Source organism: Dermacentor variabilis, chromosome 7 (genome assembly GCF_050947875.1).
Source record: "Dermacentor variabilis isolate Ectoservices chromosome 7, ASM5094787v1, whole genome shotgun sequence".
In the NCBI taxonomy this organism is placed as follows: domain Eukaryota; kingdom Metazoa; phylum Arthropoda; class Arachnida; order Ixodida; family Ixodidae; genus Dermacentor; species Dermacentor variabilis.
Window position 1 is genome coordinate 9749071 of NC_134574.1, and position 12371 is coordinate 9761441.

The following is a 12371-nucleotide window of genomic DNA, read 5'->3' on the forward strand; positions in this document are numbered from 1 at the left end:
GTGATGAGCTTCCAGTTTGGCCTGTGAATGGACAGGTCATACCTTTGGCAATGCGTGGGGAGGCCCGGGGTAAGGATGTCTACTAACTCTTGGAGTGGAGTTGTAACTACGTCGATGTCGGGGCGAACCGTGCGGAGGCTGACCAAAGAGTTGGCAGCACGCCGAGGACGAACACGCCATGGCGTCGCTCGGCGCCAGCATCGTGCCTTCTCAAAAATCCCTAAACAATGTTGTCCCTAGGCACCTAGGATCAGTTCACGTGAGGGATTTTTTTATCTCCGGAACTACAGTGTACTAGAATAGGGGCAGTGTGTGCAGGCGTGCGTCTATTTGTCGTACAAAAATCCCTCACGTGACCTGATCCTAGGTGCCTAGGGACAGCATCGTTTAGGGGTTTTTGAGAAGGCGCGGTGCTGGTGCCGAGCGACGCCGTGCGTGTTCGTCCTCGGCGTGATCGTTCTCTAGGTTCTCTGGACCGCGCGTTGTTCAACATTGCTGATCTGATTGTACGTGCGTTGCTTGTGTGTTGGTTGTAGGTTCTGCGTTACTTGGCTGAAAGCCGCGAGTAGTGGTAGTGCGGCTTTCGCCTCTGTGAGCTCTGGCAACACAGAATCAGCGTTGTGTGACCCGTGCTTCCTTGACAATTGAAATGTCGAAGTGGCCTAGCGCCTCGGCAGCGAAGTTCTGCGAACCGCGATGTGGCGTCGCCGTGTCCGACTTCGCTTAACGGACATCAAGGGATGTGCTGCTCGCTACAAGTCGTAAATGCGACTGCGTCGACCGCCCACTGTTCAGTGCTGAATGTGTGTTAGGTGTGCTGCGCTTGAAACGAGTGGTTCAGCCGTGCAGCGGGGGGTGGTGGAGGAGCAGAGCGACTTGGGTCTCCATTTGCACGTTCACAGATATGTGCTCCCGTTTCGGCCTCAGTAGCGGCTGTCGCGGGATTGTTGTGTGCTCCTTGCCTAGTATGAAGTTTACGATGCTAACACACAGCATGTTCACGTTTTTCCGTGCTATATGTCATTTGCATGACGACCAATTTGAAAACAACGCATATGTCTCTGTTTGTGTTAATGTGTTGTAAATTACTTCCTATTGTGGAAGTTCTGGAAGTCTTATTACGCAATGAGTACGAACGTAAACATATAAACACATTTCTGTGTGTGCGAAATTTTGAATTACCCATAATAGCCTTTACAACTGATAAGTGCGCTACACAGCCTGTGTGAATCAGCTACCTTGTGTTGCGGCGCACTTCCGTGTGGTAGACTGATGCATGGTGCGCGTTTATTTCTGTACAGTTGTAAAAACCATTTGTTTATTCACTCAATACAAATGTACTGCTTCTTTGCCGCAGTACATTTTAGATACGCGGTAAAGGATACCAAAAGTGGGAGGGGGCCGCTATCACCCAGCATAATATGTCCACTCAGGCGACCTGACAGGCGGCGGTTGCGCGAGTGTATAATCATAGGGGATAATTAAAGAACTCTTATGTCCTGTGACAGTGACCCCTTTCCACTTTTAGTATGCTTCACCGCAGTACATTGCTTAGGCTTCACCGCAGAACATAGGTGTATTGCAGAAAAGGTAATCTTAAAAAGCTCAATTATGCAACGTTTCTTTCGTACCTCGCTACATCGCAATACAGGGGTGGAAATAAGCATGGTGCAGTAAATCATACTAAGAGTGGAAAGGGCATATAGTTTTGCTGATTATTTTCAATTGTGATATAATTTGCAAGTGCATCTGTGCTCTTGGTAAGCTTCATTGACAATTATTTCTACATTACAAATTCATATCGCAGGGAAGATTACTAAGGCACATTCGCCATTTTGTAACGCATTATTCACCTTCAATGCAGGAAAAGAATGCAGATTCATGCCTATGCTGGACTGCACGTGCTCTTTGAGAATTTATTCGTTGTTCATAAGTGCACTGGTACTTACTCTAAACTGGAGGGCTGACATTGATACGGAAGCACAATTTTTATTACGGGGACAAGATGTTGCCAAGGTGGTTGTAGCATAGTTTTTTTCCAGGAACCTTTTCTACTAGAAGCTTCCATTGCAGTGTTTCGAGCCTCTTTGAGCCAGCACATAGTGTATATAAAAATCAGACACCGATTGGGAACATCACCTATGCTCTCTGCAGAAAGCTGTACACCAGGATAAGTTCATGCCTATCTATAGAAAAAAATATAGCATGACCAGACAAAATAAAAGGGGGTGGGCTGCAGCAATACTAGGTGTTCAATGGTGCCTTATCCTTTCCCTTGAGTTTTCTGTTTTGTGCTTTTTATTATGGATCCTCCACAGTAGCCACACGAGTGCCAAACTTGAGCTTGTTGGTTTCAGATCTGATGGTTGTTACTCACAAAACAGTGTGATAAACGAACCATGGCTTGGAGGCATCTGGTCACCTTGCTTGTCTCGTGGTGTCGCTTCGTGAGCACCATGAGCCTCCAGACCAACTCGGAAGGGAGGTTTGTTGCAATCGCTTCTGAACTGCATTGCCACCAAACCAACAGTGCTCTCAATGACAACTTCTGGACAGTAGAATGCTTGCACCCAGCAAAGTCTAAGAAGGAAACATTCAGGATGTGCCAAGTGGGCCTTTTGAAGCTGGCAGCATTGCCGAAGGGGCTTTGCTTATCCGCCCTCTTTATGGATGCACAAGGATGATTTCTTCTTTGAGAAGGATTGTTTCAGAGGTGTCACATGGCAACAGTGTTGGGTGTTTAGTAGCAGATAAGCTTGCCTTTGCCCACTGTCAATCTGTTTCTTCTACAGTGCCCCTGTGAATTGCCTAGTTTTTGGACACAATGTGCACTCCATGCATGCATGCATTTTTAGCTTGTAAAAATGTCTATTACCCCTTGCCTCAAGCCGGTCCTTGCTGATGTCAACCAAGGCAGGGGGGAGTATGGCGATACATACTTACAAAGCACTGCTGATACCAGTGAAACCAGATTAGTGGAGCTGCCATTTTTTTTTGTCCACTCCATCTTCATCAGTTACAATGAGCAGTTCTTTGTCCAAACAGAAGGCATATGTAGTTGGTCATGCATAACCTGCACACTAAGATTTGTTGGCATGTTACAAGAGACGTGCCTGAGAAACTTAGCACAGTGTCTATATGCAAAAACCTTCTGATGTGTTGATGACTTCCTTCTCTTTATCACAGTTTGCCTGATGAAGCCAGCAGTGTCTTGACCTTGTATTGCACTTCAACCATGGCCACACCTGCTGAACCTATAGTATGCGATCAGAAAAGTGCTATACATCACGTTGCTCCAAACTCATGACGTGCTAGAAGGCCTTGAGTAATTTCCGTCCTCGTCATACTGTATGAAGCTTCGCATGACAAGTGCGACAATTAACATCTGCTCGTTTTTCAGTGCTTTTCCTGTCCAGCTTGCTGAAAGCTATCCTGAGTGTTTCAAAAGCAAGACTGCTGCCAGACAAGAAGTGCAGAAAGCAAGGGTAGCTATACCCATATATGTCACACAAAATGAAGAAGGCCACCGTTGTACAGGCGGTTTAATTCATATCCAACAAGCTTGGTTCTCTCTTTGCAAGTGAGTAAACCCAACTTGCCCCAAAGACATGGCCTGTGACAAACTATGCCAGATGATGTGTCCCCTGCAAAGCTGAAGATGTGTACAAGATCCTGACACCCGCAGTGGCTTCTACACTGGGCAAACAGGCTACTGTAAGAACGACTGCCTCAACTAATATGCTAATAACATGAAAACAGGCAGAAATTTGGCTATTCATTGGGCCCAACTGCAGGTGCAAGCCACTCTTCCACCAGATGTGTGTTGTTCACAGGAACTGGAGCTATACAAATGCAGATAAAAACATTGATGTCTGAAAGTAGCAGAGTTCAACTATATTCTGCACAAACAGTGCTACTTGAAGTGCTGGTAACTTATAGCTACAATTCATGGCTTCACCACCATGCAAAGGCACTGTTCTTGAATTATTAACTTCTATTTATGGTGGCCATATATTGCAAATACATATCATCCACATTGTGTGCAATATGTTTAAATGATGTCAACTGTGATAGCCATTCCTAATCTGAGATAGAACAAAACAACTAATAGAGGCAACAAATTGTAATTCAAAAAGACAGCCAGTGCACAGGATGAGTGACAGACTTCCTTTTGAACAAAAGTCACATGTGTGTCACATGTCACCAGCAGTGGGTAGCAAACTTGCAAGCTTGGGTGACAGAGGCAAAACTTAGCGAAATGCTACACTCATACTCAAATGTAAAACGGCCTACGACACAAAAAACGACATTATATTGTACTGAATGAAAGGGCAAGACTCCATCCAAGAACACACTATGGCGCCACATAATTGACATTGGTGTAAAAGATGTTAACATGCCCTCTCCATAAAAAAAAGAAACACTTAAAACATGCCTTAAAAGGCAATGTGCAGAGTCTGAAAGCAAGGAAAAACAACCCAAAAAAGGTTTCGCTAAGTCTTTCAATGATTAAAATTGTAAAACTGTCTTGTCACTTCTTAATGAATCTGCACAGCTGAAAAGGATGAAAAGAAAACCCAATAGCAGGGCCACAGAAAATGTCACCAAATAAATAAACCTTGCTTACCAAGAATACTGGTTTAGTTGTCTGACTTTGCACAATAATTGTGTATTAGCTTTTCTTGTTTAGAATGGTTTAGCAGATAGCGGAAAAAATGGACATGAGAGCACCAGGTGCATGCATAGTCGATGCACAAAAAGGCACTATTTTCTTACTTTTTTTTCTCTACTACTATTCACGAATATTTAAGTGCCTTAATAGCACTGCTAACATCCTACTGCAAAACACAAGATTGGGCAAGTTGTGGCATAACGAAAATTGGAGTTTCGCTCATACTGTGAAAGTGATGCAATATATGGTGAAATATGCGCAGGAAGCTTGCTAGGCAGATGCTGTCACGAAACCGTAGGTTGTACAAGTACAGAAGATACAAAATTGGAGTTGTGAAATTCAAAGCCATATTTTTACAGCCTCTCGTTATACTGCTTTAGAGAGCTTTAGTGGACGTAAGCAGCATGCGTAAACAAGCACCATGTTTGGGTATTTCTGGCACCCATGTGGTTTGCATAACCAAGCAGCACGAGTCGCTTGCGTGCTCTTATGCAGTACTATTATTTTCATTGTAAAACAACCAATATCAAAGTAAGTCTGATCAGCCTGCATCAATATGCTAGAAATTTTTAAGCACTTAAGGTGTGTTGGTTGAATGTTTAAAGCACTTCACCACACCCTTGGCCACTAGACTTGTATTTTCCAGTATTACTTGATAATCAACTCTTGAGGTGTTTACGTCGTTTTTCTGTGCTGTAAGATTAGTTTGACAGTCCTAATAGAATAGTTAAAATGAAGGTGTGAGCTGTTGTATTGGCCATGTCATTCTAAAACTGTTAGATCTGACACTGTCAAAGCATTTGGCAACATTAATAAGCTTCACCTCGCTATATATATGTATTGCGGTAGGACCATTCAGCGTGTGAAAATAAAGATACCGGCAAATAGAGTTCGAGAGCACCTGAGATTATAGTAAAGCGGGCGGGGCAGTATGTTCCGGGTAACAAATGTGTTGCGGTGAAGTTATTGCAGACGTATATACACATTCATTTGTTCCAACTTTGCAGCGAACCCTGCGTCCCGTTGCTAAAACTAAGAGCGCGAAAAACGGGCAGAAATGCACCTGAACATCACAGGGCACAGTATTCGCTGTGCTTATCGCCCCCTTAGTACCAATAATATTAAACATCTACTCTGCATTTCGTGGAATTCTGGCAGATCATGTGACGTCACTAAAGCTCCGTTTTGTTCACAGCACTACGCGGTAATTGTAAATGCCACGATAAAAGTAAATCACATGAAGTCACGGATTGTGCACTAGCGCTGAACGCGAGTGAAAACATGCGCTGCCCTATTTCAAGGACGCGTGAACAGTTGTGAGCAACCACCACCTTAAGCATTATATTACTTACGTAAGTCGTGGCGAAAAACACGTGCAATACCTCTGCCTACGAGTCCCGGCAAGTAAAGGTGCATGTGCGATGTGATGACGCTGCCGAAAAGGGGCGAACACGACGAAGCTGCTGCATAGCGCTGGTTCGCAAATTGCATTGCCGAGGCGCTACGCCACTTGAATATTTCAATCGTCAGCACCACTGAATTCTTCAGAAATACGGATCTCACACCACCAGAGTTCACAGAGACTTAAATCCGACATGCCGCACCACTACTACTGCACGACTTTTAGCCAACAGATACGGAACCCACTGCGGAGACACACGACCAGCGGTAGACGTGGGCCGGAGACTCAACGCACGCCACGGCATCGCGGTTCGCAGAACTTCGCTGCGGAGGCGCTAGGCCACTTCGACATTTCAGTTGTCAAGGAAGCACGGGTCACAGCGCAGATTCTGTACTGCCAGAGCTCACCGAGGCGAAAGCCGCACTGCCGCATAACCGCTACTCGCGGCTTTCCGCCAAGTAACACAGAACCTGCAACGCAAGCACGCAACGTTGAAGAACGCGCGGTCCGCGCCAGCCAGTGAACGATCACGCCGAGAACGAACACGCCACGGCGTCGCTCGGCGCCACCATCATGCCTTCTCAAAAGTCCCTAAACGATCCTGTCCCTAGGCACCTAGGATCAAGTCACGTGAAGGATTTTTGTACGACAATTAGACGCACGCTGTGTTCAGGAAGGGCTCGCCGCTGAGGCGCTTTATGTAGATAGCTCAAGGTGGCGCTATACACCAGAACACCGTTCTGGTTTATCTAGCTCGGCGTTCTGGTGTAGCTAGCTCTTCGGATTCTTACATGGAGTAGGGAGTGATAATTCTTTATTTTTGTTTGGTATAGCGGTCGAGGTCGGCTTTGCGTAGGCCGCGAGGGACGGGGAGCAAGTGCAGTGCGACGAGTGTTTGCGATGGTGCTTCCTCGACGAGACTGAATTCCAGAATTTAGCAGACGCGGAGGGGTCTAGTTTCACGTGCAGGTCGTGCGAGGACGTCGGGGAAGCCGTCCAAGAACTGGAAGGGAATTGGGCGGCTAAGTTCGAAGAGCTTAAGGCAAACCTGAGGGAGGAGCAGGAGAAGCGGGTAGCACTGCAGGCGAAAGTTGAAAATTTCGTCAAGGTGGAGGCGGCCCAGGCCGCGCAGTTAGTAAGGACTGTGGCCGAGCTTGAGGAAGAGAAAGAAAGGAGCACCGAACTGAAAAAACGGCTCGACACACTTGAGACGCGGGCAGCGGAGAATGTCGGGTCAGGACACCAAAGCGGTGGCAAAGACTCAGAAAGTAGGGTAGACCCTACAGGCGAAGTGGGAAGCAGGGAGCCAAAGCAAGCGGTCGCCAGCTCGCCGCCGGTGAATCGGCGTAGCTATAGTGAAGCAGCGCAACACGTCCCGAGTGAGGCGACGCTGCAGCCACAGGAAGCTGGAAAGAGCGGCACCTACCTTGAGGCCACGCGGAAAAAGCAGGAGCCCAGGGGACAATGCCCTTTGTCGAGTCAGAATCACGCGGAAAAGGACACAGGGAAGCAGGGAGAGGTAGGAGAGAGTGAAAGGGTGATTATCGCTGGCGACTCAAACATGTCTGGGTGCTCAAAAGCAATTGTGGAGATGGTGAAAGGCGACAAAAGAGTGGCGGTAGGCACATTTCCAGGGCGGACACTAAGTTCTGTCATGGAGCGAGCAAAAGAAAAGATCACGGAAAATGCCCACGTGCGCAACCTTGTCGTGGTAGCAGGTGGGCTAAATGACGTCCTAAACAGGAAAGGGCCAGGACTAGCCCAGCGCTTGGCGAAGGGGGTGAACGACTTGCGCGAGCTATCCCCTCAAGTGCAGATCCTGGTATGCACGGTGCCGGAGGTGCCTGTGCGTCACAGTCACGTACAAAGAGCCGTAGTGGCTGCGAATGAGGCAATATGGAAAATGAGCCGAGAGAAGGGCTTCGAGGTTGTCGACGTAAACAGGGAAGTAAGAAGTTGTGGTGGTTTTAAACGAGATGGGATCCACTTCAATTGCAGGCTAGCACGAGAAGTGGGCTGGCGACTTAGGGGTCGCGCTGTTGCTTTTTTAGGGGGCCCGCGGGCGCTCAGGAGGTCAGAGTAGGTAGTAATGAAGAAGGTCCCCTGGGGGAACATCAGAAGAGCATCGCCGTCGATAACAGAAAAAGGAGGAAATCAAGAACAAGAGCTCGCCATGCAATAGGCTACATAAACATGCTGGGCGGCAGAAGAAAGGAAAAGTGGGCAGAGATTGAGGAGCAGTTACATAGAGAATAAATAGGGGTGTATGTGGTTACAGAAACGCACCTTAGAGACTCAGAAGAGCCGCCAGTTATTGAGAATTATGTATGGGAAGGGTGCAACAGAACTAAGTCGGAAAGAAACGGAGGGGGAGTCGGAATGCTCATCCATCAGGGAGCCAAATGGAAAAGAGTAAATTAACAATGTCAAGAGCATCTTTGGTTATCAGGTACAATGAGTGGGAAAGAAACTTGGCTGGGAGTTACGTATTTGTGGACCGGAAAAAATTGCACAGAGAAGAATAAAGAGTTCGTGAAATGCATAAGCGCTGATATTAAGGGTTTCGGGAATGGTGCTGGGATTGTCCTATTAGGCGACATGAATGCCCACATACAGGATTTAGATGGCTGTACCGACAATAACGGGATCTCGATGCTAGACCTTTGCGAGCAACATAACCTCGTGATCGTGAATACAGGGCCTAAGTGTGAAGGACAGATCACGTGGGAAGTGGGAAACCGGCAATCGACCACTGATTACTGTCTGATGACAGAAGGAATTCATGATAAGTTGAGAGAAATGGTCATCGATAAGGAAGGGTTTAGCAGCATAGGGAGTGACCATAAACGCATCATTTTGAAAATGGGATATGTAGTTGGGAAAGAGCAAGGAAAGCACAATGGCCAGTCCCAATTTGAACGCTGAACAAATAGCAAATATAGTCACTAGAGTTGAAGAAGAACTTTGCAAGTGGCCAAGTAAGGAGTGGGAATATGGTGAGCTTCGAAGTGTAATAACGACAGAAATACGGAAAGAGAAACAGCATGTTCGTTGGAAAGGAAAAAACAAACCGAAAAGCTGGTGGAACAAGGAGATACGAGAAGCGATCGCCGAATGACAGAAGGCATCTCGAGAGCACAGGCAGGCAAAGAAGGCGCAGTTGCCACAGGATGAAGTAACCAGTAAGTGGAAAATATACCGGGAGAACATTGTGTGGGATATTCTGGAAGGGGGAAGGCTTAGGTAACGATTGTCTACAGCTTTTGAGAGAGATTTAGCTAGAAAATACCGTTTGCGTTGAATGGGAAGGGATGAGAAGCGCGGAGAAAGTTCAAATCAACAAGGGACTGAGGCAGGGGTGCCCTTTATCTCCGCTGCCGTTTATGATGTACATGGTGAGGATGGAGAGGGCGCTAGAAGGAAGTAACATCGGGTTTAATCTCTCATACAAACAGGCAGGTACAGTAATAGAGCAGCAACTCCCAGGTTTATTTTATGCGGACGACATTGTGTTGCTCGCTATCAAGCAAAGTGATGTGCAACGTCTGGCTAATATATGTGGACAGGAAGGCAACAATTTAGGTTTGAAATTTAGTGTTAGAAAATCGGGTGTTATGGTATTCATTGAAAACAGTGAACAGACAGTGGAGGTGCAGGGCCAAGAAATACCTCGGGTAACAGAATATAAATACCTTGGCATATGGATAAACGAAGGCAATGGATGTATGGAAACACAGGAAAAAACCATAACAGTCAAGGGGAAGAGAAATGCAGCCATAATGAAGCAGAGAGCGCTATTGGGATACAATAGGTACGAGGTCCTCCGAGGTATGTGGAAAGGGGTAATGGTTCCAGGACTTACTTTTGGAAATGCGGTTGTTTGCTTTAAATCAGGGGTACAATCAGGGCTCGACGGCAACCAAAGGTCAGTGGGTCGCCTCGCATTGGGCGCTCACGGGAAGACTACAAATGAAGCTGTGCAGGGGGATATGGGCTGGCCCAGTTTTGAAGTGAGGGAAGCTCGCAGTAAAATTGAGTATGAAGAACGGCTGAGGAATATGGAAGAAAGTAAATGGGCTGGGAGAGTGTTCAGGTATCTGTACAGGCAAAACATTGATTCACAGTGGAGGAAAAGAACTAGGAAGCTTACCAGCAAGTATGCGGCCTGTGGGGTGGGCAACACAGCAACAAAGAAGGTCAAGCGGAAAGTCAGAGAGGCTGAATTAATCTCATGGGTGACTACAATGGAAAAGAAACCTGCCATGAGTAACTACTTAAAAGGAAAAAAACGAAATCAGGAAAGAAAACATTTATGATAACTCAAAGGGAAGCTCCTTACGTTTCGAAGCGAGATCGGGATGCCTTAGAACACGCACCTATAAAGCGAGATATAAGAAGGAAGAAGAAGCATGTGCTTGCTGCGGTAAAGCTAGGGAAACGACGGAGCATATTTTATTAGAATGTGAAGACGTCTACCCAGCGGTCGATTTAGGCACCACTGGCCTCCTTGAAGCCCTTGGGTTCAGCGGGAGCAGTGGTAAAGCAAACAGGTCCGCAATAGACATTACTAAGAGGCGATTGGAGGATTGGTGGAAGAAAAGTAGGGAAACGACAAAAGACGGAGACGTACAAGAACACAGTTCGCAATAGGGGATCAGAAAATTTGAGCGTGGTAGTTCATAGTGTTTTTTTCTTTTCTTTTTGCACTGGTTAACCTAGGTAGGATATTAGGCAGCACAGTAGCAAGAGGTTGGTGGCGCAACCCACCGCCCCGTTCCAAAGGGGACGCTCATAACATCCATCCATCCATCCATCCGTAAAGCCCCTCAATTTTTCAAAAGTAGCGCCATTCTTGGATCTTTCCGCCACCCCGCTCATCCTGGCGCTTCCTCCTCCACGACTCCTGTCTCCCCAGCCTCCTCCGCTCCCCCATTGGCCGATCTGTGTCACGTGGAAACAGGCGCCACGCTTTTGTATATTTTTTCTTTCCAGAGCGGAGCAGGCGCCGCGCTTTTCTATATTTTTTCTTTCCAGCGCGCTCCGACCGCCATTGTTGGGCCTGCGCGACGAAAGTACGGCAGGCGGACTGACGGAATGCGTTAGCGTAATAGAATGTGTTAGGGCCGAGAACTTAATTGTGATGCTGTGCTACTGCGCCTTCGGTTGCCGCAACAGACACACCAAAAAGCTTTTTGCTTTGCCATCCGGCGGGCCCAACGCAAAAAGAAAAGTGTGGATTCACGGGATCGGGCGGGTTGACTTCGAGGAAGTGGCAAAGAGCGCACGGCCCCGTGAAGTAAGTGCCACGGTTCCTCGCAACCTCTTCTTTTGAGCCTAGTTGACACCTTCCGCTTCGAAAAAGTGTATGTGTGCATGGTCTACGTGGTTTTTAGCGCGTTGAAGTTGGCCTTTTTTTTAATGTGCTCTCATTATTTCATGTAGTTTCGTCTTGCGGTGAAACTCCACGCATCTGCAGCTGGCCTGTGACATAGAAGCGACTTTTAATGGGTATGTTTTGAGCTCCACCAGCAGTTAGCACATTCTCGATGCTTTTGCAAGGCTCACTATGACTTATGGATTCAGTCTTTTAGCTTCGAATGTACGCCCGCATGTATTGATTTGCTTTGTAGTGATTAACGTTTCTAACTTCCCGAAGCGACTAAAGCTCTGATGGAGGTCGTAGTGCATGGCTCCGGGTAACTTTATCTAGATCGCCAGGGGATGTTTAACGTGCATTTTGATCGTAGAGTCGTACGTGGGCCGGTAAATTCCTCGTTGGCGTTTCATAATTCTCGAGCGGGCGCGCTAACGCTGCTTTAGAAGTTGGCGCCTCAGCGCGATTGTATTTCTTCCAATATATTTTATTTACTAGTTGTAATAACGTGTCATTATTTTGTACTATTGACGGCGCCTCCAGGGCACCAAAGCTGCAACGGGGAGCACCAAAGCTAGAACCAGGGCTGGATGGGCCTCGCCGAAGCCTGTGCATGCCAAGGGAGTATAAGATTGGCTATGCGGGCAGCCGATTTTTGTATGCGAACACTCCCTGCGCCGCCTGCTTTATTGTAATGTCACGTGCTCTTCAGAGGCCTCCGTTAGCCGTTACATGTGCCCTCCTGCAGCAGTACTTGTAAAAAAAAAAAACAATCTATCGTCACGATTACCAAAGCACCCCGCAATGAAAAAAGCGGCCCTGTTGCCAGGCATCGCTGACCGCAGACAGTCGGAATTTCTCACGCGCCGGCCGAACAAAAGCATCCTGCAGGTACGTAAATGAACCTACGAAACCACGTACAC

General features: G+C 47.1%; 1 protein-coding gene across 2 annotated transcripts in view; it reads left to right on the forward strand.

The window, feature by feature from the left end:
* Polr2I (RNA polymerase II subunit RpII15) overlaps positions 1-12371 on the forward strand; it is a 119361-nt gene that overhangs the window by 94550 nt on the left and 12440 nt on the right. Inside the window, exon 5 of one of the 2 annotated variants that reach the window (XM_075698204.1) lies at positions 3401-4633. The exons of the other annotated variant lie outside the window; for it this stretch is intronic. Within the exon in view, the coding sequence (XP_075554319.1) occupies positions 3401-3424 (24 nt within the window). The 3' untranslated portion in view covers positions 3425-4633. Of the gene's footprint in view, positions 1-3400; positions 4634-12371 lie in introns of those variants that run through there. 2 annotated transcript variants of the gene reach the window in all.